Here is a 25,421-nt window from a genome sequence, read left to right as displayed (position 1 = left end):
CACTGGCTGGGACTAAATAGACCACTCCCATACTATGTCAATGGAGAGATCGTTCACGTCAGGCGCATCTCTTGGTTAGGTAGTAGGGAAAAAAACTTAAAGGGAGACCTTATAGTTATAAACTTTAGAGATCCTGAGGCAGTCAGATTTATACTGAACGGGTCTTCGGGGAACTCGAGTAGTGCTATAGTTCCACACAATTTAACCTTCTTCTATCCAAGATCCCTTGTGTGCCCCCCCTTCTTCCCAGGAGGCTTAGCTGATACACAACACAATATGTATATGCCATCCATTAACAGTTACATAGGACAGGCCATTAGACCTTTGCCCATTAGGAAAGACCTTGGGTGGAATACAGTGCCTGCTAGAAACTATGGTATGCCACCAGGGAGATTGGAACAAGCGTATGGGGACAGGAGAATGGACCATCTGATTCCTTTCACCCCGCTAGAAACATCCAACAGATTTAATATCTTTTCCTGTTTCGATGGGTACGATTGACAGCTGGGGGAATCTGTTGACAGTCCATCGGGTACGTTCATCCCCAGACTAAACCCGTTGTCAGAAATAGTACATGAGTGGCCCTTATCTGCCTTACATACCGACTCCAAATCTGTTCTCCCTTCTGTTGATTGTTGTACACTTGCTGAGGGATCCGAACGGGGGTTATCTGTTGGTTTAAACGATGACAAAGCCATTCCTGGTGATTTACTTCCTCCAGTCTCGCCTGCAAGCTTTTTACCTCCTTGCTCTGACGCCAGCCTCACTCTTTGTACACCTTACCCTGCCACACCTGGCCCGGCAGGTGTGGGGAAGGAGGTATCCAATTTGTGTTTGCCAAAGTTACGGATATGTTCCTGGAACATTGCAGGTCTCGAATCAAAGTTAGACTTGCCGGATTGGGGGTCCTTTATTGACCTCTCTGACATTTGGACATTTCAGGAAACCAGGGCTCTTGGGCCAATTTTTCGTGCTGGGTTTTTGAATTACTCTAGACCTGCTATGAAGGGTGCAAGGGGTAGACCAGTGGGTGGCCTAGCTATCTGGGTGCGCCAACATGCGGGTGTAACGGTGGAGGAGTTCCCACTGGTTAATCCCGACATGTTGGCCATACGGGTAACCTCGTCCTCTGGACTAAATGTGGTGATTGTAAATATATATATGCGGGGTGTCCAAGGGGGAAAATGCTCTCCTGTTGCTCTGGTGTTGGACGGATTCCTAAGCTCACTACCGGTGAACACAAACAGGGTGGTACTGGGGGATTTCAATACCTGTTTTGAACCCATGGGGTTGGACGATGGTCTGCTTACCGAGGATGAGGATTCCCTGTGGGGTATCCCGGGTCTGGAGTTACAACCCATCAAGAAATGGTCTCAATCAGCCATATTTTTAAAGGGTCTTTGTTTGAACCAGGGAATGCGTGCAGTCAATGGGCGTTTGAAGTCCGATAGGATGGGGGCAATGACTTTTGATAATGGCAGATCCGGCTCTCGCATTGACTATATCCTGGCGAACGTGGAAATGTGGCCCAGTTTGCTGGATATGGTGGTTGTTAATAGAGCTGAAAGTGACCATAACCCATTGGTTCTATCAATCGAAGAAGGTGCCTTTGCAGTGCCCACGGCGGCAGAGGCGTCCCTGCCGCAAGTTTCAATAACCAACAATGGAAGAAGGGTTAGTTGGCCCAAAATAGCCCTGGATGAGGAGGTCCTGTTAAGGATTAGAACCATGCTGAGGGATACATTGACCCAAATCAGCAGGCTTAGCCAGGAGTCGGCCCTTCTGGATAATATTACTTTACTACACAGGGATTTTTTCTTAAATCTCAAAACCTTCTTCATCAAACCTACGGGCCCCAGTAGGAATAAGCAAAAGCCCCTAACCTGGTATGATAGCGCCTGTAGGGAATCACAAAAGGCGCTACACGCGGCTCTAAGGTCAAGAGACCAGTCCTTAATCCGCTGCTGCAGGGCCACCTACAAAGTTGTGCAGGCCACTGCTAAGAAGAATTGGGATGAGACCCGCTGGAAGGAATTGCTGGAGGCTTGCCAGAGTAATAATATGATCAAATTCTGGCGGCAGCTCAAATGGGGCAATCGACCACAAGATAGATCCCCCACAAATAGTGTTGAGCCAAGGGAATGGGTTGAGTACTACGGGAACCAATTCAAAGAGAATGTTTCCAGCCCCACCAATTTGATGCACATCACCACCAATGAAGCCTTGGTTTTCACGCCTACCGAAGTGAGGGCGGTGTTAAGGGTTATTCCGGGAGGCAAAGCGCCAGGTCCCGACTGCATACCAGCTGACATGTTTAAGCAGGAAGAGGACCTCTGGGTCCCATATATTGTTTTCTTGGCGAATGCATTGGCAAGGGGTGCGAAAGTCCCCTATTCATGGCTTGGGGCGGAGATCCTCCCCATTCATAAGAAGGGGGACCGCTCAGTAACGGCCAACTATCGACCCATAAGCCTCATCGATGCAGTACAAAAGATTGTGGCCCGCCTTCTTTTGGGTAGGATCCAGATTTGGATTTCTGATCATGATGTTTTAAGCCCTCTTCAGGCGGGTTTTCGGCAACATATGGGGACCCTAGAGCAAGTCTTTAGATTTATGCTATTATATTGGAAGGTGGTCCTTCTTGGGGAGGCCTGCTGTTTGCGGCATTTGTGGACCTCAGGTCAGCTTTCGACCTTGTACCCAGGACTAAGCTATGGGAAGTTCTGCTGGATCTTGGCATGCCCAAAGAGCTGGTGGTGTTGCTGATTAATTTGCATTCAAATACTTACGCCAAAGTAAGATGGGGTGGCCCAGGGGAAGTTACTGATAGCTTCAAAGTTGCTAAGGGGGTCAGACAAGGGTGTGTGTTGGCCCCGACCCTGTTTTCTTTGTTTATTAATGGGGTGACTAAGTATTTCTCGAATTTTCCAACGGATGCGCCCACACTTGCAGGAAGGAAAATTCCCCTACTCATGTTCGCGGACGACACTCTTATTATTTCCAAAACGAGGCAGGGATTGCAGTCCGCCCTGGCTCGGTTTGAGTGTTTTTGCAGCGATCATGAGTTAGAGGTGAATGTTAATAAGACCAAATTTATGGTTTTGCGAGGCCCCAAGGCTGTGAAGGCCAAGGTGTCAATGTGCGGCGCCATTCTGGATCAAACGGAGGTCTTCACATACTTGGGTGTCACACTAAGTGAGAACTTGAGCTGGAAACCACAAATGGACATTATGACCTTGAAACATGGGCAACTTGGGGGAGCCTTATTGAAGGAGTATGCTAAATCTCTCACCAAACCCATGGCACCGCTTGTTAAAATTTATGGTTCCAAGGTAATTCCTGCAACTATCTATGGGGCCGAGCTGTGGGGGTATAGTGATCTTTCCTCCTTGAGGGTGGCTCAGAACAGGTTCCTGCGAATGGCAACTGGCCTCCCACAATCAACACCATGCTTACCCTTGCAGCTAGACCTAGGTGTTAAATCCATTGAGGATGAGGTACGGTTTAGACCACTGGCGTTTTGGCGGCGTCTGTGGACTACACCGGAATTATCCCTGTTTGCTGAAGCCATCGACGATGTGAGGGGTCTTGAAGGGTCTCACAGGGTACCCTGGTTTTGCCACCTCAGGACACTCCTGAAAAATTTAAACCTGGAGGCACTATGGGTTGATCCAGCAAGTGAGACTTTTCCTACAAAAAAGGCACTTAAGGATATTTACTGGCATTGGATCACTGAGAGGAGATCTGCTATAAACAATGGTCCGACCATGACACTGGAATTTTTGGTTGTAAAAGATGTCCCTAAATACGAAGCCTATTGGGACTTAATCACCAAGCCACACGATCGCAAACTGTAACACCAACTACGAGTGGGTTCGCTACCCGTTCGGGGGCTAACGCACTCTTGGTCAATTGGTGGCAGTGATAAGTGCCCTTTCTGTGTAACAGCAGTAGAGAATATCGAACATTTATTTTTCTGCTGCCCCATGTATTTGCTACCCAGGAAAGTTTGGCTTTTACCAGTTTGTCGGTTATTAGGGACCAGATCTGCTGTTGCAGCATTTAGAATTCTCAAAACTGATACCTCCCCTTCCATCGCTATTGGTGTAGCAAAATTTGTGAGCTGGGCATGGTTAATCCGAACCCGTAACCTTGGCAAATGAAGTTTCCATTGTACTGTTTTTAAAGTAAGATGTCTTTATGTAGCAAGGGGCCTTTTCGTCCATCATTGTCTATAAATTTAATACTTTTTTTATCATGGTTCTAAATTGTGAAGTATTTATTATCTTATATGCAAAATGCTTATTTTTTTATATGTATATGTATTTGTCTTTTATGATGCAAATCGAATAAAGACCTCTTGACTGACTGACTGAAGAAGTGCCCGAATAAAAAGACTGAACGAAAAGTACCAGGATCCTGAATGGACGTACCTGGTGTTGGAGGAGTTTGAGGATCTTGATATAAGTGACGAAAGTGACGAAGAACTGACTGCTGACCAGTCTGCCGAAGAAGAAGAGCCAACCTGAAGTTGCCCTGTGTAAGCAACCTGTGCAAAGTTACAAAGAGGGGTTGGAAAGCTTCTTTTGAGCGAAAATGTCTGATTCAAGTGTGAATTGAAGACCTAGACGTAATTGTTGTAAAACAATGCTGCAAGGTATGTGTATGTAGTGTAGCTTTAGTATTAATATTATGGATAGGACTAACAATTACTATTCCTTATATGATGAGTAAAGGTACTGATATTGAATCTACAAAAATTATTGGCAAAAGACACTGACGAACTGACACCACAAAGTGTAGATGGACATGAGAAAGCACTTGGCGTTAGACAAACTAAGATGGACTTAGAAGCACCAGATGAGGAAGGACTACATTATCATGGAATCAAGAACAGGACTCATTTAAACGTATTTGCAAACCTTTTAGTGCATTATGTAGAGGCCATGGAAATAGAGGACTGTTATGTTTGCATGAAGCTACCTACTTCTGTAGCTGAGGGAGTGACATACCATCACTTGCCATTAACATATGGAATTTCTTGTAGTATTTTAGCTAGTTTATTCTATAAGAGAGGACCGTTACAGTACTATTACTCTAACTCAGACGTGATATTTTCTGAACTTCTTATACGTGGAAATCTGAACCCTGTACATACGAAAAGTGATGTCACACGTTATATGGGAGAATATTTTCTGACTATAGGTACCATAGATTTAGGTGAAGCACATAGACATAACTTGACCTGTTCATTACATGAACAAGAGAAAATGTTTCTAAACATGGCAGATAAAAGAAGGGAAAGTTTCCAAAGAAAGGAGAATGATAAAAGGCAAAGAATTCCTAAATGGGCTGAAAACATGGGAAGCACCTCAAATGGTGGGGCTAATCCTGCTTTGTTGCTGGATTTCGAAAGAAAAGGGAAACTTTGTCTTCACCGAGAAAAGACTAGTTATTATAATAACATTTTCATTGGTTCCAGTCAATGTGAACACAATTACAAGGTAATTGGAGGTTGGGGTTTCAAAAATGGGTCAGAACCTGTGTTTCCCGGAATTTATTATATATGTGGAAACAAGGCTTATTTCAAATTGCCGGATCACTGGTATGGAAGCTGCTATTTTGGAATTGTCTTCGCGAAAATATACCATGTGAATGAAATTGCTGGAAGCAGTGAAAGCACTAACGGTTTAGTACGTAGTAGAAGAGAAAGTATAGGGGAAATAATGGGTAGTATATTTAGTGCATTGATACCTGCAGTGGGAGTGGTTCTGAACACACACAGAATTTGCAAATTGTCTACAGTAGTGGATCGGTTATCTACTGACACTGCTAGTGGATTTCTGATGATCAACACCGAAATGGTTGCGATCAGATCTATGGTTTTGCAGAACCGACTTGCCCTTGACACCTTATTAGCAAAAGAGGGCGGAGTCTGTAGAATGTTGAAAGCGCAACATTGTTGCACTTACATACCTGACAAAAGTGTTGAACTCAAAAGGTATGTGAGGAACATTACAAATTTGGAAAAGGAACTCAAACCACTGGAGGTTGATAGTGCCTGGAAGAGACTTACTGATGGTCTCTCCGCTGTAGGTCATTGGTTTTCTAATTTAGGTAAAGGTTTGTTGTTTAAGGTACTGATGCCAATTGCAGGAATAGGGTTTGTCATATTCCTCATATTTGTCTGTTGCAAATGTCACAAACCCCAAAAGAAATATATTGTGAACAAGAGAGGCGTGAAACGGAATGTTGATGAACTTGAATTAGAGGAACAGAATAATCAGATTTATAAAAGGGTGAAAAATTCTCACCCTAACAAAGAGATCAACGAGAAGTTGAATCGAATGTTGGAAGAGATCGAATTGGGAAAAATTTAAGTTGGCATCTGGTTCTATTGTTTTGTGATGATAGTAAATATCATCAAAGAGGGGATTGATGGAGCAAGGATTCGCACGTTACGCGAATTGCTGGTACTCATGAACCTCGAATAGAGTTAATAAATCTAATCGAAATGTTTATCTTACTAATATTGCACTTTTATACTACACGGGGGTGTCCCAGAGACGCTTGCCTATGTGTACTAAACAGTAATAACGCTTGCTATTAAAATGGCCGCTGCTTGGCGGGAAATTAGTCTGCGCATGCGTCGGTCATAGTCATGTGATGTGACGCACTTGCAGTTCTGGGGGGAAAAGTTTGCTCATGCGCAATACTGCTAATATGGCCGCTTTGTTTTCTCATATGCTCCGTGCTTGCAAAGCTGCTTTTGCAAAGTTGTTTGTTCTGCATTTATCCTAACGCTATAGTTATTATAAAGTAAGGGGTATAGAGTAGCTATTCATGGTATACAGTGTATTCATTTTTTCTGTATTTCTAAATTGTTTTTGCTTACTTTTCATGTATCGTATTCTTTGGGGCCTGAGGAACACTCGCGATTCCATATTGAACAGCCCTTCTGCGCATGACAGTCTTCTGCCGGTGGCATTGAATCCCTGCCAACCCGAAGTCCCAGCCAAGATGTGCCTGGGAAGATGCACCTTCGCCTAGCAGAAGAAGCTGAGCTGTTCTGAATGTATCATAATTCATAGATGCGCTATTGTAATATTGAGGCTTAAGTCATGGGAACCCCAAATTCAATAGGCGGTCCCAGAGTATGTAAATTAGGTCTTGCAGAAATTAAATGTGGTTGGTGTGTTAACCTATCCTACTTGAGGACCAATCGAAATTGGGGATTTCTTACACTTGCAACATTTGGGGGGTGGTACACTGACCCAAAAACAGTATAACTAGCCTAGGTTTAGCTAGAGAATTTGTCCGACTTGTCCGAATAGCTGACCTGTCACTGACCCAACGCACTCAATAGGTGACTTGATACAGAGGGCTGCGGAGCACTCTGTCCGAAATTTCCATAGACTCAAGGGTTTTGTTAAGAAACCTTAAGTGCTGGCGGAGCACTTTGCTGGGGAGTTCGATAACCCAATCGGGGTTCTGACTGATAGCTGCAGAGAGGGTGGAGCGCAGGCGTTGCTTCCGAACTGCGGGTGCTGGTCTTACCTTGGTGGTCCTGTCCTGATCCTAATCTGGTTTTCCTGTCCTGTCCTGGGGTATCCATTCTGCATCTGTTGGCCTACTGGCGACTGTTTTCCCTTGGGTTCCTTCCCGTCCTTAACTGACCCGTGGCCAGGGTTGGTCTTCACACCAGACTAGGTAAATATAGTGCCGAAAATCTACTCTGCATCTTCTATAATTTCCTTTCTTTTGCTTTAATAAAGTCATACTCTTGCAAATTTGATTTTCCATGCTTTTCGCACCACTAAATGAACAAGTCATACATTAGTTGTCGTTATTCTAGCATGTTCCATTTTCTTACCCATCCTTAAGTACATTCCTGTTTTCAGTTCATGATACATAGATGTTCCTTTTCTTTACCCATCTTCTAGTCGATACAAGTAATTGCACTGGTTTATTAGGATGGTCTATTTGCACTTTACCTATAGTTCCTCTTTATGGGGAAATATTTCACTGTGAAATTCTAGTATGCTCTTTATTCTTCCCCGTCCTTTGGTCTCTCCATATTAAGTCTAAATTCTGAAACTGCTGCCTAGCATGTTCCCTGTTCTTACCTTCCTTTAGACTCACAAATGGTTGGTTTCATTTACTTCCTTTATGGATATGTGCTCTTTATGATCTTGGTTATCGACTGTTTGTTCACTGTGAACCTTATGCTTTCTGAGATTGATGAATTTTAGATAAAGGTTTTCAAAACTTCTTGAGTTTGTGGTTATTATAAAAAAAATACAAATAGAATATATAAAGTATAAGTACTTCAGTGTCTGCCTTTTCTTTACAGCTAGCTCCCTGATCCAATTGTGATCATTAGGTACCCGTAGCAGTGGAGTGGTAAGTCGGGTACACTGGAAATGAGATAGGAAGGAACTGGGATACTGGTAGTAGAGCGTAAGGTTACCTGATTATGGAGAATTGATTTTTATGGGCCCGATACGTATATGGTAAAATAATTAGTCGGGTGACCTGCGCGCTCTATCAGAACAGCCACAGGCATCAACTGATGACGGCAGGGGCACTGGCTGGGGTGACTGGGCGGGAATGTCCCTGTCACCTGGCGTCTGTTCCTACTGGGATATCCAGAGCTTGGGTACGGATGAGGCCAAATGGTCATGTGTGAGCAATCATTGTATGGTGCTCACGTGTGTCCGCTTCTGCTGTGGCCTGTCAGGCAAAGGTGCTAATACTCAAAATCGCAGCCTTAACACCTGCTCCCAGGTGCCTCACATTACTGGGAGGCCGCGTACTGGGAACTGCAGTTGAAAGCGATGAGCCTCCCAGAGGAGAAAATCTGTAGGCGTATCCTTGACCCCAGATGTGTTGCCGCTTGTTGTAGAGAAGCGTAGTTCGCTACTTGCCCGGGTGAGTAGTTCGTATGACATGAGCGATGTCCCGCCCTTAGCTGGATGCAGCAGTGCGTACAGGTGGCGGCAGCACCACATGGAGCTGAGAGCAAAGGCACGCCTTCACCCGATAGAGGAGCGCTCTCGGGGCACGATTCGGCCGACATGCATCGATGCTGCCAACACCCTGCCCACCCTCTAGTACACCGCTGGGTCACCGGCCCTGGGTGAATGTAGGTGCAGGCATCAGAGGCAGGCAGAGGTGTAGATCTGAGCCTCCTTGTCGCCAGTGTAATGTTCTCTGCAGCACACCTGTTGGACAAGGACACAGGAGTTTATAATGCTTTTCAACTGACCCCCCTTGGGCTCAGACCCTGTTTTTTATCTTGCTACATCATCACGCCTTGTCACAGCCATGGCTCGGAAGTACACAGGTCGAGCCTACCAATCCCCCCCTTCATGGTGTTACATAGTGGAGTGGACCGTCGGGCACACTGCAACACTACAAATACCACAACGACTGTATGGATCATGAGCCACTCTTTCATCAAGTAGGCTGCTAAACAGGCAGATTCCTGGGGAACCAGTTCGAGTTTTGTCGTCTTCTCACCATCCTGTGATTCTGGGCAAAGCTTTTAATCTCCCCATGCGTAAAGAATGAATGAAAAAGAACAAAAATGAATGTATCCTTATGTAACATAACTGCCGCTCATGTAAAGCGCTCCAGTACATTCGGGACGCGGTGGCAATAAAAAACTGCAAAATAATAAAATATTTTTGATTGTTAATTTGGATCAGATTGCAAATGAATATCAGTTAAACAGAGGCCAAAATACAACATGAAATAGGGCTTGCTTCTCCCCACAACAGTATAGTTGTTCACTGGCCAGGGTAGCCCCGACTTTTGATACTACCACTGTGAGAAAATGTTTTAAATCAGGTTTCATGTATCTTGCTAATTAAAGCAAAAAAGGCTGGCTTGTTAAATGTTAAAAGCTCATTGGCGGATTCACACATATTGATATTGTGGATTGAGTTAGTCTAGTGGTTTGGTTGGCTCGGAGGAGATGGTATGGGGGTCGGGGTGAAAGCCTGTCTGGACTGAAAAAGCCTGTAATAAGGTAAATATAGAGATGGAGGGTTTCTGTTCATTGAATGGTTTCGGTATATTTAAGGAAAAGGACATTAACATAGGATCCTACTTTGTTTTGTTCAGATGGAGCGCATTTATTATCTTAGGTAACAAACGTTATCTGTTGGAAATCATAGGAAAGTAGGATCTGCTTCTAAGGCTACCCCACTTTTTGCTTGATACAATGCTGTTTTTAACTAGTCTGACTGGGATCCTGCTAACCAGGACCCATGTCTATCTGCTTCCTCCTTAAACATTTGTATTCAGTACCTAGGTACATCCCAAATTGGATACTGGGGTACCCTTGTCAGCCCCTAATATATGGTACCCATGTACCCAGGGTATAGGAACCCCAGAGGTCTCCCATGGCTTAAGCATGTATTATGCCACCCATGAGAGACCATTCAAAATGGACCAACAGGCCTGCCATTGCAGCCTGTGTAAGTTGGTGCATGCACCTCTTACTAAAGATATAGGTTTATTATATCTAAGGGTCACTGTACTTAAACCCTATAAGTCACCCCAAATAGCAGGCCTTTACAATCCTGAAGGCAGGGTGCTTGGTTCTAAGTGAGAGGGTGCCCCTGCATGAGCAGGACACCCCTGCAGCCTACGGAATCCATTCTCACGGGTTGTCAGTGAAGCAGCCATATACTATATAGAGGGGCACCGTGTAATTATGCGATAACATCTCGAAAAAAGCTGCAACAAATCCTATCATGTTTGGTATTAAACATGCTGGAATCATACCACCCACACCGTAAACGGTGTGGGGGTTATGTTTCCAAGGACTGGGAGAGCCCTTTGTTAGTCTCTCAGTGTTCCTGCTACCCACCTTCTGGACCCAGACAGCACAAAATGGTTGCTGACGACCAGAGACACATTTCTGTCCTCCTGCTGCTAAGCCAAGCTCGAGCAGAGGAAGGTAGAACAATAAGCATCCTGTCACAGGGAGGTGTGACCACCTCCCAGGCAGGATTTAATGTATTAGGGCTGGGTGGGTGCACTTGCCAGCGCAAGAAAGTCTGCATGAGTGGCACATTTGGTGTCCCTGTGCATAGCCCAGTTAAAACCAGTCCTGGGAGCCTTTGGCTCCAGCTCTGGAGCGAAACTGGACATAGGACATAACAGTAACTTCCCTCCTGTCCAGACCCTCCCCTGGGAGGGTCCCTTGTATCTTCCCAACCCGTTCCCAATGGTACTTAAGGGCTTACCTGAGTGTAGTTCCCTAGATTCGACGTGGGATAAGAGTCACATCAGACACCACTGTACTTCTACCGTCTGGGCACTCTGGACTTGGCTGGAGTTTGTATGGGCCTGACTTCATCTCCCTTCCAGTCTGCTGCATCGTCTGTGCCTGTGCATCACACAGGAACCTTCCAAGGCCTGTAAAGCATCAAAGACACCTGAAGTAATCTACCTTGGAGTGAAGGAGTCACTTCCCTGCATTTGCAGGCACAGCAACTAAGTCGACCGGCCTGCAGATCCTGAGCTCCTCCGGACTCCATAGGCTCTGCAACAAAGATGGTGGTTTTTCACAACTCCTGAGGCCTGCCCTGCCCTCACACCACGTTTGAGGTCAGTATCCCTGGTGGAGGTTGCAATAACTGAACCTCTGTGCACCACGTCGAACTTGAAGTTGCAAAGGCTTATTGACTTCCTTTCGAGAAGATCTTCGAGCTTCATGTAGCCCAAACCTTGAGCATCTCCTCTGGCCAGAGTCTTTAGCCACACAGTATTGTGTACATCGTGGCCTGCATCTTTTGGTGAGCTGCTATGGTCCTCTTGCAACTCCAGTGCCTCCGGCTTGTGGGTCTATTTGAGGGTCACACTTGTTTGTTTTGGGCTCTCCTGATTACTCAGGGCCTGCTATGACTCCCCTGATTTTAGTGTGTCCCCTGGACCTTGCAGGTCCCAACGTTGCTCTTTCTTTGATTCCTGCATGGGTTGCAATTGTCAAGGCTTGTTGGTGCTCCCACCACACACCCACCCCTCAGCAATCGACATCCTTTGTGGGACAGCTTGTATCCGGGTCCTGGTCTTCCTCAGCGTCACCAGCGTCACAGCTGCAAAGTCAAGTTCATCTTCATCTTCCCTGAAGCACCCGACATCAGAGGGCATTCGTCTTCCAAGTCTCCTGCTCACGCCTGAGTGACATAGACTTTGTCACCTCTGCTTTTAGGTACTCCTCTTCAAGAATCTTTGTTTGGATTCCCACAGATACTTTCTCCTCTTCCAGTTCCAGCAGCGGCACTTTCCTGAAGTCCTCCATTGGGTTGGACGGCGGTTTCTGGCACCACTTCACATGCATGCACCAGGCTTCCCTGGTGTAGGTAACGTGGGTACTAGGGTATCCACAGGTGGGGTGGCTCTCCAACCTTTTGTCTTCCATGGGGTTCTTCCAGGATCCACTGGTAAGGGTCCTTAATCTTTACAAATCCAACCGCGACTTGCACATAGACTTGTACGGAGCACGCAGTTGTGTTCTCACACTGCACACGCTCTCCGTGGGGTACCTATCAACTTAACTTGGGTGGTTCTGTGGGTCCCCAGCAATTCTACGTACTCTCGACATCATCCTTACTAGAGTCATGGTTCTAGTACCACTTTCTTAGTATATGGTCTGGTCCCCCCCTGGGGCCACGGCGTATTTCATGCTATTTACTGTGATTCTTTGCTAACGTATTGTGTGCATTGTGTTTATCTACTTGTGGGAGATACTTAAACTTAATAGAGAGTATTCTATAATAAATACATATTTTTTATAAATAATTGGTGTGCTTCTTTGTCACCTAATCTATCCTATAAGATTGCATTCTGGTAAAACAAGCAGCTTTACACTCCTTCTGGACTAAGCCTGAAGGCTGCTCTCCACAGCTACCACTTAGAGAACTTCTAAGGTTGTCTAAGACCTCTTAAATCAGTATAAGGGTCGTCTGGACTGGCGCAAGGTGCCCACTTACATTAGTGGACTACTTATACCAGGCCAGCTTCTCACAGAAATGCACATGGTAATTGCAAATTAGTTAGGCGAAAGTGTGGGGTTAGGCTAAGTTTTGTTTGTTATATGTTTTGATTTGGCCAGTTTACGGGAGGGTGCACGAAAACACTTATGCAGGGTTTACCTGGTTGGTTTTTCATTTTTTAATAAGCTCACACTGATGGTCGTATACCGTTCTCCTTTCTTTTTCTAGCTCGACTTTTGCAAGCATACAAGGATATATGATGTTCAAATGCTTTGGAACCACTTCCCACCTTACATTAATAAAACCTTTCAGAAAATCCAAATAATTTTTATTTTTTGGCTGCCGAATTTACTCTGCCTGCATATAATCCTCATTTCTTTTAAAACTACAGTTCTGTCCTGATGATGACCCTATGATTAGTACTCCTGGGTTAAAACACTAGGTTTGTACACATGTCATATGAGCATTATTCTCTTGACTCAAAACGCATTACTATTTTTATTTCTGTAGCCTGAAAATATCTAGCCATCTGTGTATTTGTTTTGAGGTTATTCATTTCTACAAATGAGTTGAACTTTTTTGCACTAAGTACTGTGTCAATTAATTGTTCCTCACCACACCCTATGTTTTAACCTAATGAAATAAATACTGTTATGAAAAATGATTATGTGCTCTGTGTCCTTCAATATGTGCAACTGAATTGTCCACAGAATATTCTTTATTTGCCATATGTTATGAATGTTATCTTTAAGGTGAACCATTGTTTCATTTTATTCCTTTCTTTGAGTTGCCCTATTTTGGTCACAGAGATGGTGAAAGACACCAGGAGGATAAGTGTGAGAGACACTAAGGAGAGAGGTAAGCAAGGGCACAGCTGATATAAGGCGGAAATGAAAAGCGACAAAGAAAGAGTGGAGTGCAGAAAGAGAATGCATTCAGTGAATGGGATGATAGAGGCAGAAAGAGAGAGTTACTTTGTTGGACGTTCCTATTACCGTGAGGCTTTGGTTCCAATTGGGGAGTGCTGTTCTTCGCTGGCAGGCATAGACTGGCACGGTGGGGCCTTCTACCTCACAAGCATCAGATTCCGGACATTGGCTACTCTGGATTAAAAGAGGAAGCTTGTTACTTAGAAACTCTGCTGTTCTAAAAAAGGAACACATCTGCAGCACGCCCACTCACCCTATGCTCTTTTCAGAACATTACAATACGTCCTGCACAACATCCTAGGCCCTCCCTCACAGCCAGCATGCCTACACCATAATCAACAGCTCTTCCACAGACAGCTCACCTACTTCATTCCTTAAAGCAGCCACAAATCCAGTGCACCAATAGCATTTCATATACTCCCATGCCCAACTGCAGGACCACACTACCAGCAGTACTACAGTATTCCCTATTGCTACCCACATCCAGAGCTGCTGCAACATTCTCTTATCATCTACATGAGAGATCTACATATCTGGCTATAGCACCTCTGCAATCATTACAAATACAGACCACTCTACATTCCACTCCAGCCAACATTAAGCGTACGGGCAGGTGGAGCTGTCTTTCAATGAACTCACCACTAAGCAATGTCGTGGTTCAATCACCACTGGGGATCCAGCAGCCATGCTCTCTGTGAACCAAGACACATCCAGAAGAGTGGGTGAGTCCAGCCCACCCGGTCCTGGTTGAGCCTGCAGCCACTCACAGACCTCATCTCTGGTGTTCTGCTCGGAGATCACGTGAGTAACAGTGTCACTGGTGGGAAAAATGAATTGATACAAAATCACACTGACAAACAAACACATTATTTTTCCCCACAAGCAAAATGCTAAGTTAGATAATTTGAGACAATTCTCACCAAAGATAAAGAACTAACCCGAATGATGGATGTAGGCACACAGATGCACCCACCTATCACTCTATGTTCTTCCATTTCAAACTTAAGAGCAGCAAAATAAAATGTTCATTTCACTAGTCATCATGCTCTCCACTGCTCCAGACTTTCCAGTGTACGTCCCATCTCTTCCACAAGGCTCTGAAATTCTCTGCTCCCTATTACTAACTGGCTCCAGCTATCCCTAGAGAGGCTTTTTTCCTTACTCCTTTTCTCACCCAACACCATCCACCAATGTTTTCTTTCATTTACTTAGAGCACTGTCTTCAGTTCTCGCCGACCCTGAGAAAACTATCTCCCAAGCAGTGTAAAGCAGCTAGGCTTCACTTCTTTTTTCTTACCATTCCCTAAAAGTCTCACTTCCTCTGCAACATTAGGGAGATGCTTAGGAAAGTATGATAAGCAAACTATAGTAAAAAGAGTCAAACTTTCATGCTAACTGGAAGATGCGGAAATACACCACTGATAACTTGGCTTCTCACTAATGCGGTCCAACAACGCTGAAACCAGTTTAGGGTTCTTGTGTTGCCTTTCAGACGGCATGGTCTGACAGTGAACAATTCCTACTGGAGCAGTACCCAGGCTGCTCTGCTTACAGTTGCTCCCAAGGTGGAGTTGCGTACTGGGCAAAAAAATGACAGGCTGGAATGTGGCCCGAGAAACTGCCCATAGCTGAGATTTTTGAAGCATTACATCCATCAACAGTTGTTTTTTTAATGTGATGTCCTAAGTTTACTGATTATATACAGACCTGGGCCTTTGTTCGCATACATTAGGCTCCACGACTGAAACCAGAATGAATTTCTAATGCTCTCTTTTTAGGGGACGATACATAACAGTTTGGGTGACCCGTTCCTATACTGAAGCCAGTCAGTCCAAGTAGGCTTTATTTCGATATGAATATATCTTTAAAAGCATCACAATACAGTTTTAAAATACATAAAAAGCCTTATTGAATACATATGAAGCATTATTACATCAAAATAACAGTTATACAAAAATCGAATTACAAAATACAAATGGCGGCAATAAATTAGATAAAATAGTCATAAAATCTCAATTAAACAATGTAAGAAAGCCTTTTGGACCTGATCAACCAAGCCCATTTTAAAAACTTCGCCAAGCCGCAGACAAGTAGGGGCCGTGTATCCGATTTCAGAATGCGTAGGGCCTCACCACAATGCCTTGTACCTAATTCTTTGCAGAGGGGTTTCAACCACCTAATACGAGGGGCATTGTATGCGGGGCATACAAAAAGAAAATGAGGTACTGTCTCGATCATAGTCTCACAGAATGGGCAGAATGGAATGGTCTGTGCTGGGGGCTTCCATCTGGCAGTCAATTCGTGGACAGGCAGCACTCCGACTTTAAATTTAAAATATAGAGCCCTATCTCTAGGTTTAGTGATGATATCGGGATAGGGCTCTCGGAATGCCACCTCCTTATGCAATAGGAATTCGACAGTAGAACTACCTACATTAGGATTTAAGTTTCTCGAGTCCCTTACCCATTTCCAATAAGAGTTTTTCAGGACAGACTTGGGGAGTGCGGTCCTAGACTGCCAAATATTTCCAAGACCCACTTCTCCAAGTAACCATTTCACATCCCTTAACCATCTTATTCTGTGCCAGCCAGGCAATGATAAAACCTCTTTTAACCCCTCCGCATAACTCGCAAGTTCCGGGACTCTCCATAGGCGCGCCCAGAGGAGAAGAGGGCGTAGCCTTGCCTGATCCTTGATAGAGCGACAGCCCATATCAAGGAGTAGAGGAACAGAGGGGGTACTATAAGGGAGACCCATCAGGTCCTTCAAGAATTTGTGTTCTGAACAGGTTAACTCATCCACATTCTGCGCCCCCCAAAGCTCCGCCCCGTACAACGCCGCACTCACACCTCTTGCCTTATAGATATCCAGTACCGGGGCAATTGGTTTAAAGGTAGAGGAACGCTGTTCTTTAAGCAGGGCCCCCACCACCCTTTTGTGATTTAACAGCATTTTTTGAAGATGACAGTTCCACCTCATGGTGTCGGTGAGGCGGATTCCTAAATAGTCAAACTCCTTGACCCTTTCGAGGCATACTGAGTTCAACACAGGAGGCCTGCCTATCTTCTTCGGGGGATTCAGGATCAGATATTTGGTCTTCCCCGTATTGATTTCTAACCCCCTCGCATCACAAAAAGATTGGAACCTATCAAGGAGGCTCTGCAGCCCGACCGGGGTCTTCGAAATCAGTAGGGTGTCATCTGCAAATAGGAGCGTAGGTATTCTTTTGCCCGGCCAGGGATGGAGCATCTGCAGGGTATTGTAAAAGATGCTCCACCACACCGTTAACGTATAAGGAAAACAGTGTGGGTGCTAAAACACAACCCTGGCGGACCCCTCTATTTACAGATATTGTAGCAGCCTTTTGGCCCCGATTTCCCCACCGAACCTGGGCAAAATTATCTTCGTGGAACTTAATTATGAGGGATAAGAGGTACCGTGGCATGCCCAAATCAGATAGGGCCTTCCACAGACGGTTACGGGGCACTAGGTCAAAGGCAGTCCGTAAGTCTATGAAGGCGAGATACAGACTGCCTTTGCCCAACAGAACCACCTTCCAATATAACGACAATAAGCGGAATGATTGTTCAATGGTCCCTGTACCAGCCCTGAAGCCTGCCTGGAAATCAGAAAGAATCCCATTCTCCTCTACCCACTGTAGCACTCTCCCCAAAACCACCTTGCCTGCAACCTTCTGGGTGGAGTCCAATAAACTTATAGGGCGATAATTAGCAGGGTCATCCCGGCTCCCTTTTTTGAAAATCGGGACGACCTCAGCGCCCATCCATGAGCTTGGAAAGGGGGCATCATAGAAACTAGCATTGAGTAGGGATGCTATGAGCTTTCCCCATTCTAGTTTGGAGATGCGAATCAAATCTCCTGGAAGGCCGTCCAGCCCCGCAGCTTTGTATGGGATAAGACATGAGATTGCAACCTCTACTTCCTTCCCTGTAAACAAACAAATCTCATCTAGCCCAAGGAAGTCTAAAGAATAACTCTCAGTACAATCGTCCTCCACGCCCGAGGCCACGGTATACAGTTTAGGAAAGTGATTGAACCATGATGCCTCTGGGATATTACATGTTACAAGGGAGTCCATGGGTTTATCCTTGGCTCTAACCAAATCCCAGAAACTCCTAGAGTCCCTCCCAGCACTCGCTAGTTTTAGGTCACACCAATATTGGTCCTCCCACTCTTTCTTCGCTGTACGGATAGCGCGCCCATACGTCTTCCTGGCAGTACTGATTAAACTACTGTCCCTAGTTTTAACCGCCTTAATTACATCTCTTTTGGCGCTTCGGCAAGAGGCAGAATACCAGCCTATACTGAAGCATGACCAGGTCTGAATGCAAATGTTTTTTTCCCAACAGGAGTGGCTCGTTGAGCAAAACCAGGATAGGCTGGAATGCACCCGGAGCGACTGCCCCTTAATGACGCACTGTGAGAATTCCATCCATCAACTGTTATAGTCTACAAGTGCCAACATGTATATTGAAGTGACCACTAGGAGTACGTGTAGGTGGAGAGAGAGTGTAGAAAAAGTAGTGGGTTGTCTCCTCTCATTAGGTACCCTTCCTAGTCTCAGTAATATGCTACGTGTAAAATGCTTTGGATAAAACTGAAATTAAAAAAAGCTAACTAAACAATGAATGGGAAGGAGGGTGCAAGCACTCAAATGAGCTCAGATAGTGGTGGTCAATTACTACAGGCTTGGTTCTTTAACCTAGTAAACAACAACCACCCATTCCTCTAACTTACCCATTCATTTGTTGTTACAAGCGCACCATTCATGTTCTCCAGCTGTGATAAAAAACTTTATGAACAAGGGACACCAAGATAGCAATATTTCTCACACAGTCCCGATGATAGGCCTGTTGGAAAAAGGAAGGGGTGGGGAGGTGGCATCTTTGGCACTTCCTGTGCCCAGTTCTGCCAAGGGAGGCCAGGCCCTCCTTTGGATGTTGCCTTGTGTGGGACACCCAGAGTATATCACTTCAACAATACCTTCTGCTATCATCCAATTTACCAGCCAATAAAGCATATTATTTACTCTTGTATAGGCATACCTATAATTTGATCTACTCCAACAGAATATGTCACTGGACCTCATGAACCCTCATTTGCATAATATGGAACCACAACCATGTAGTTGGCAAAGCATTACCAACTCAACAGTACATCTCTCACTACACTAACAATCATTTAAGCACCACTCAAAAAAAGTGGGATTAAACATACCCTCATTGCATCAAAACTGGGTAACTAGTGCTGTCTGCCTAGAAAAATTCTCCGAAGGCAGGGCAAAGGACACCCGTTCACCCCAGCGCAAACAAGTCAACATCCCTCAGCACATACAGCCATGAACACTGTACACCACAAAGATCCCTGGCGGAACATTTTAATTTCCACAATAACCTATGAGAACCATTATTAAACAACATATTGAACTGACCATTCTTCACTAATCAATCATACAAAGACAATTAAACTCCTACAACGGAATTTAAAGGGCATTCAGAGTAAAAAATCAAAGGTGCACACAAATGGTAAAAATGCAGCATACAAATGCCTATAACAGAACATCAGAAACATTTGGCTACTGTTGTTTCAGAATGGGAAGAAATGCCAGGTGCGCTTACCTGTAAACCTCTTCTACACGGAATCCTTTGGTCCTGGCTAGTTTGGTCAAGAAGGCCCGCCGGCTACTCCCCATGCGTTTTTCTACCAGGAAGATCCCAACCTCGAGGAACCGGAGAGCTCCCTGATCGCTATCGGCCACCGTAGGTGCAGGACGCCTTCTCTTCCTCAAAAGGAGTGCCATTATCGAGTACAGCAACTGCACCAGCATCCGATCAGTGATTGCTCTGTGGTCCCAGAGAGCGCCATACTGGGGTGGAAATAAAGCAATGTCATTACAGCCAGATCAAAGTTCCTTTAGATCTCAATGCTGCCGAATAGCTCTCGTTCTAGAAGGCATTATAACCAGGCCCATCCCTAGAGAATTAATTTGTCAGGCCCTCTTCTCCTGAGATTCAAATATCAAAATACAGCCACATCATTTCCTCGAGATGTTATTACTGAGAGACCATAGTCTCTCAAGGTGCAAGTACAACCTCACCCCTTTCCCTCAAGACGACAGCACAATCAGATTTTTCCTCCTCACAGATATCACTACAACCAGGCCTCCTACGTACAGAAATGAGTACTGTAAGTTACTCTTACCCCGAAATACTAATACAACTCGATGCCACTTCCATGAGAAGCCAGTCCTGCTGAATCCTCTTCCAAGATTTTCACTTCTGCCTGATCGTATTCTCTATGGGTTAGTACAACCTCATCACTCTGCCTACAGATGTCAGCAGCGCCGGATCCTACTCGCTAGATCTCCCGATGCAGAGAGGTTATTTTGACAGGATAATCACACCTAGAGAAATCAGAGAAGCCTACCTCTTTCCTTTAGCTGCAGGCGCACTTGTACCTCCTCACCTCAGGATTTGCAGCCAGAGTCCCCTCTGTAGACGTATCAGTACAAATGGATAACTCAGTCTTCCAAATCTAAGAACAGTCAAGTTTTCCTTAAATCTAAATTCCGTATACCGAGAATTCCAGTGCTAAAAAGTATCAGTATAGCTAGATTCCCTTAGTTCCACAGGACAATACAACCGGATGCCCTTCCATAGGTATGTGAGAACAGTAGGATACACAACCACTCTCCCTCCTGATATCAGTGCAGCCGGGCACCCTTCTCTGGCACAACACTGCACATTGTGTCATCCGAATTAAGCAGTTTAAAGATGTACTTTTGTCACTAATTTCTATTTACTTCATGTACTTTCCCCAAAATGTTAGAATTCACAAAGGCCCTGTGAGCACGCCCTGGACTCCTGTCCTCAGCTCCACATCCGCTTTAGCACTAACCCAGTTTGATTTTTGGCCAGTCACTCACCAGCGCTTCTGTTTCCTCATTCAAAGTGGAACAACATCAGCAGACAAGCGGGTCATTTCTTTTAGAAAAGAACACTTCCCCTTTTTCTTTAAGTTTGAAGCCTAACGCGTGATCGCCCCTTACCAATGACTTCATCTACTGTGCTGAGGGTGGTGCTTATCTCTACACTATACAGCACAACAACAGCGGCCATGTAGACCATGACTGCAGAGTGCAGCCAATCGTGCCTGGCTCCCCATCTGCTCATAACACACAGACTACATGGCCGCCACATTGTGGAGTATCTACTCTGCAGTATTCCCCCCCTGTCGTCTGTCACAAGCCTTTTTGGATTCCTTTGCTATTTTTCCCATCACTTCTACTGCAGGCTGTGCATGCATACATTATGCTTTACATCAAAATACAGTTCTTTCTTCTTGCCAGTGCTTGCTCCTTCAAACGGGCGAAACAGAATGCAGAAGCTGTCCATCTACAACAAGATGTTTCAAAATAAGACCACCAGAAAAATGCACCCATCACGTGACTAATCCTTTCACAGAACCACACCTCTGTGGCAAAGCACCCCATTTACTCTACATGCCAATCAAGCAACGCTACTGGATTACAATCTATATAAACATTATTCTGCATCGAGAAAGTGGGACCTTCCATCTTAGTGTATACCAAGACACAAGGGCTGTCCTGTCCAACAGTGGATTATTCGTATTTAGCATCCTTGATTATAAGTAACACGATATCCACCTACTACGTGTAACATAAACAGAGGCGCAACTAGACCCAAACCAGGGTGGCGGGCTAATGGGGAGAGCAACTTAACACTGTTAAATGTTGCATTTTAATGCACATTGGGGAAGTAGACATGGAAGTCTGTATTCTGTTTTCTGCGACAATCAATAGTAAACTGAATATTCTGAAACACACTAGGGGGCCTGCTGAATTGGATAATCCTGAACTCCAACTCACATTAAATATTATTTATTTTGATGTACTCAGCGATTCCCGTAGCTGGAAATATAACACATATTTGAAAAGAAGTTGGCTGTGCAACAAAATGAAGCACCAAAATCAACCACAATGCATGAGTATCTATGGTGCTTCCTCACCAAAGACCGCATACCCAAACGTGAACCACCATACTAATAACAATAATAAAACTAATAGAAGCACGATATAAGATGACATCACTTTTAGTGAAATTATCTTCCAGCAGTACATGAAGAACACCTTCATTCTGTGGAATGTGTACAAATGTGCCCATTCATGGCATGAAAAGTGGCGGCATTCTGAAATAAAACTTTTATGGGAATGCAGTGCCATACACTTCTTGCAGAAAAAATGGTAACTGAAAAAACTGGATTCCAAGAGGACCCTAATAGCATCCGTCCTTCAAGCAGCCCCAATCCCTTTCTACGTGTTTCACTTCAGCTGAGGGAACCCAGCAAAAGGTAAGACGGAGGTAGGCTAGGAGGTCTAAGGTTTGACAGTCTGGAGCAGATAGACCGCCTCTACGCTTTTACTACCTGCCCTACTATCACTTGAACAGTGCACAAAGTTGATGGCTTTATGTGGAGCACAGCAGCTGAAAAGTGCGGTACATGCTCTGTATATCTTCTTACAGTGAAGATGCTTTGATGACTGCAGAGTACCTGGGGTTGGGGTATTTTTTGCTCCAGGTAGTGAGCCAGAGAGCGCTTCTTGGAAGGATGTGAGAGTGAAAGTACCATCATTTAGCTATATGTTTCCAATTTATGTTTCTCTGCTCTCTCTTTCCCATAAACAGGCTTAAAAGGGCTACCATGAAGACAATGTTGACTTACCTTGCTGAGACATGCCTTTCTATAATTAATTTGGAACAAAGTCTAATTACTTCACTTTTCCTTTACCTGGTTGGGACGGTGTTTGGCCATTAAGTATGGAAATGTTCTGGCATGTGCCACTTATACCTGTAAGGTTGTTATGCCAATTGATCAAGAAGCAAAGATATATTATTTTTCGGAAATGCCCCATGGTCACATTTAATATGGGGTGGTGTATTGAGGAAGTTATCTGCTCCTAGAGGAGGGTGTGGGGGAAAACTCCACCTCAACATGTTATGGATTTTGGACTTAAATTGCACATCTCAAAGTAATGAGAGGTAGGTTTGGTTTAATAACTAAGGAATACATTGAGTTCTAATCATGGTATCCTTATGTGGTGAAATATTTTATATTGGGTGCAGCGCTATCTCCCCGTGGAATACATTCTACAGAAATGCTTTTGAGGGACTTCCCCAGTGAGTCCTGCATCAACACCCCTCACAGCCACTGAAATAATGTAGTATATAAGGTGGGATGTAGGAAAGAGTCTGTTCAAATGTTTATTAGGCTCTTTCCTACCACAGTGCAAGCATAATCCATACATGCCAATAGACTCAATTCAGACTGGAGAGTCCCAATTATTTAAAGCCAAAAATTGCTTTATTTTAACTGTCTCCCCTAAAACTGCCTCTGCTTCAAAAGAGGTCAATTGGAAAAATACATCCCCTCGATTTTTGCTGCTTCAAAATCTCACACATCACTGTTCTCAAATTATGGCATTCATGACAACCCTGGTTGCTGCACATCTACATCAAGTGAATCCTCTTGGTGTACTGAACACTGCATGTCGATGTTGTATAATGTGATCCCGGATCACACATGCAGGATCAAACTAAAAGGGCATTGATGGAACGTGGTTGTAATGGAAACTGGGTTTAGGATGCCTATCTCTGTATGGCTAATGCTCTGCTGTGTACTCAACTATGCCTCCCATAGAAGTTGTAAATTTGTATTTTCGAGTACTCATTACAGAAAATAATGTTCGTAGTCAGTAAAGATGCCCACTTGTAATGCAACACTTTATATATTTATTCTTTCAAAGGCAAACACATCTCAAAATATTTATATCTTCTTATAACTGTCTCACGCTTTTAAATGCATTCTGATGTGGGGTGGCATCACAATTCTTTGTTGTAAATTAGTGTAACAAAGGTCATCCATGCTGCACATTTGTGGGTGACTTTCTTCACTGTGTATTTTAATATTGTAAACTTTGTAAGCAGGACTTAAAAAGAGCAGGACCGCACAATGCACAGAAAGTAAATAAAACACTGCCTCGTAAATCTGCAAAATACCACCTGGAGAAGCATTCAGTAGTGCCTCAGCGGGGAGTTTGGAGGTCTCCCACTAAGGGTGCTTTTGCTGCGCCCCCGCCCTATTCCCTCATGGTAAATGCAATATATAGCTTTCAATTACCCGACACGGCGCCATTAAACATCCTAGCTACTGTCACATGGTTGTCAGTATCAACCAGTACTTTAAATGGGCTGGTACAGTCCGATACTAAGGGCCTGATTACGGTGTCAGGGAGTCTGCCAACGATGGCTCATCAGTGGCGGACCCATCAACATCGGCCCCTGCAGTCCGCCTGCAGCATTACAATGCGGCGGGTGGAGGGACTGGCCGCCGTGCTTCCATCAGTAATCCCTACAATGAGGGCGATGCCTCCTCAGGCGCCGCCGTAGTGGTTACAATGTCCTGGTTTACCCACCATGAAAAGGCAAGAAGAGAAGAAAGTGACTTTGGGGCCCCCAGCAGGGCCTTCTTCCCCATGGCCTTCCGCTATGGGGCCTGGGCCCTCCAAAACATCCCGGCACCATGTGGCTGGCGACGCATGGTGCCTGCCACATAGTGCAGGGATGATTTAAATGTGTTTATTTTCTATTGGGGCCCGCAGCACTCGCCGCAATAGAAAATATACACATTTTGACCTCTGTGAAGGCGGTCACATCGTAATGCGAGCAGCGGGTCCACCGACTTCTAGTTGGGCGGTCCTGCTTCCACCAAGTTGCCAGTCGGACGAGTCAGACTGGTATCGTAATCAGGCCCTAAGTACCTGTACTTCTTGAATACAAAACGGAGATTACCTACACTTAACGGAGGGAAAATCTCATCAGTGATTTGGAAATTGTTATATTGTGAGAGCCACGACTGAAAGAAATGTTATTACCATGACTTCAAAAAATCCTTACATGGTTTTGAAATGAGGCTCTTGGAACACAAAGGAAGTAACACTTTTAGCCAGTCTTGCCTTTTGAGAAATGCCACTTAGCCTTCTAGAACGTGTAATTTTGAAATTAGCATTCTAAGTATTGGGTTGGATTGGATAACGCAACATTTTCGAACGCAGAATTGCTCTTTTTTAACATAACGTGTATTTGTATACTGCATGTTCACCCAGAAAGGTATCTTGGCACTGAATAATAATGTTTATTGTTTCTTTGAGGTTACTGTTATTGTAAATTATATCCTATTGATGGCCCGGCTCGTGCTCTTAGAGCCAAGCCAAAGCACTGGCTCAGCTCTCCCTGTGATTTATATATGCAGGGCCAGCACAAGGCATGGGCTGCGTGGGCAGCCGCCCAGGGCCTCGCGCTCATCCTACCAGCATGGAGCCCAGCACAAATGCAACACACCACCCATGCTCATGTACCCCTACTGATCCAATTGAAATAAAGGT

At 44.7% G+C, this 25,421-nt stretch overlaps 1 protein-coding gene across 4 annotated transcripts in view; it reads right to left on the bottom strand.

Annotated features, from left to right (window-relative positions):
• Nucleotides 1-25,421, bottom strand: part of POLM (DNA polymerase mu) — a 301,712-nt gene that overhangs the window by 169,541 nt on the left and 106,750 nt on the right. For 2 of the 4 annotated variants that reach the window (XM_078666923.1, XM_078666922.1), the window contains exons 2-4: nucleotides 19,579-19,826; nucleotides 14,579-14,756; nucleotides 14,006-14,113 (exon numbers count right to left, since the gene is read on the bottom strand). In XM_078666923.1, coding sequence (XP_078523049.1) covers nucleotides 14,006-14,113; nucleotides 14,579-14,756; nucleotides 19,579-19,787 — 495 coding nt within the window. In that variant the 5' untranslated portion in view covers nucleotides 19,788-19,826. Of the gene's footprint in view, nucleotides 1-14,005; nucleotides 14,114-14,578; nucleotides 14,757-19,578; nucleotides 19,827-20,386; nucleotides 20,441-20,885; nucleotides 20,904-25,421 lie in introns of those variants that run through there. The other 2 variants (XM_078666925.1, XM_078666924.1) reach the window with 2 other exon arrangements.

This window comes from Lissotriton helveticus, chromosome 11, assembly GCF_964261635.1.
Source record: "Lissotriton helveticus chromosome 11, aLisHel1.1, whole genome shotgun sequence".
Lineage (NCBI taxonomy): Eukaryota > Metazoa > Chordata > Amphibia > Caudata > Salamandridae > Lissotriton > Lissotriton helveticus.
The sequence above is the reverse complement of the archived record's forward strand: the minus strand, read 5'-3'. Positions and strand labels throughout refer to the sequence as shown.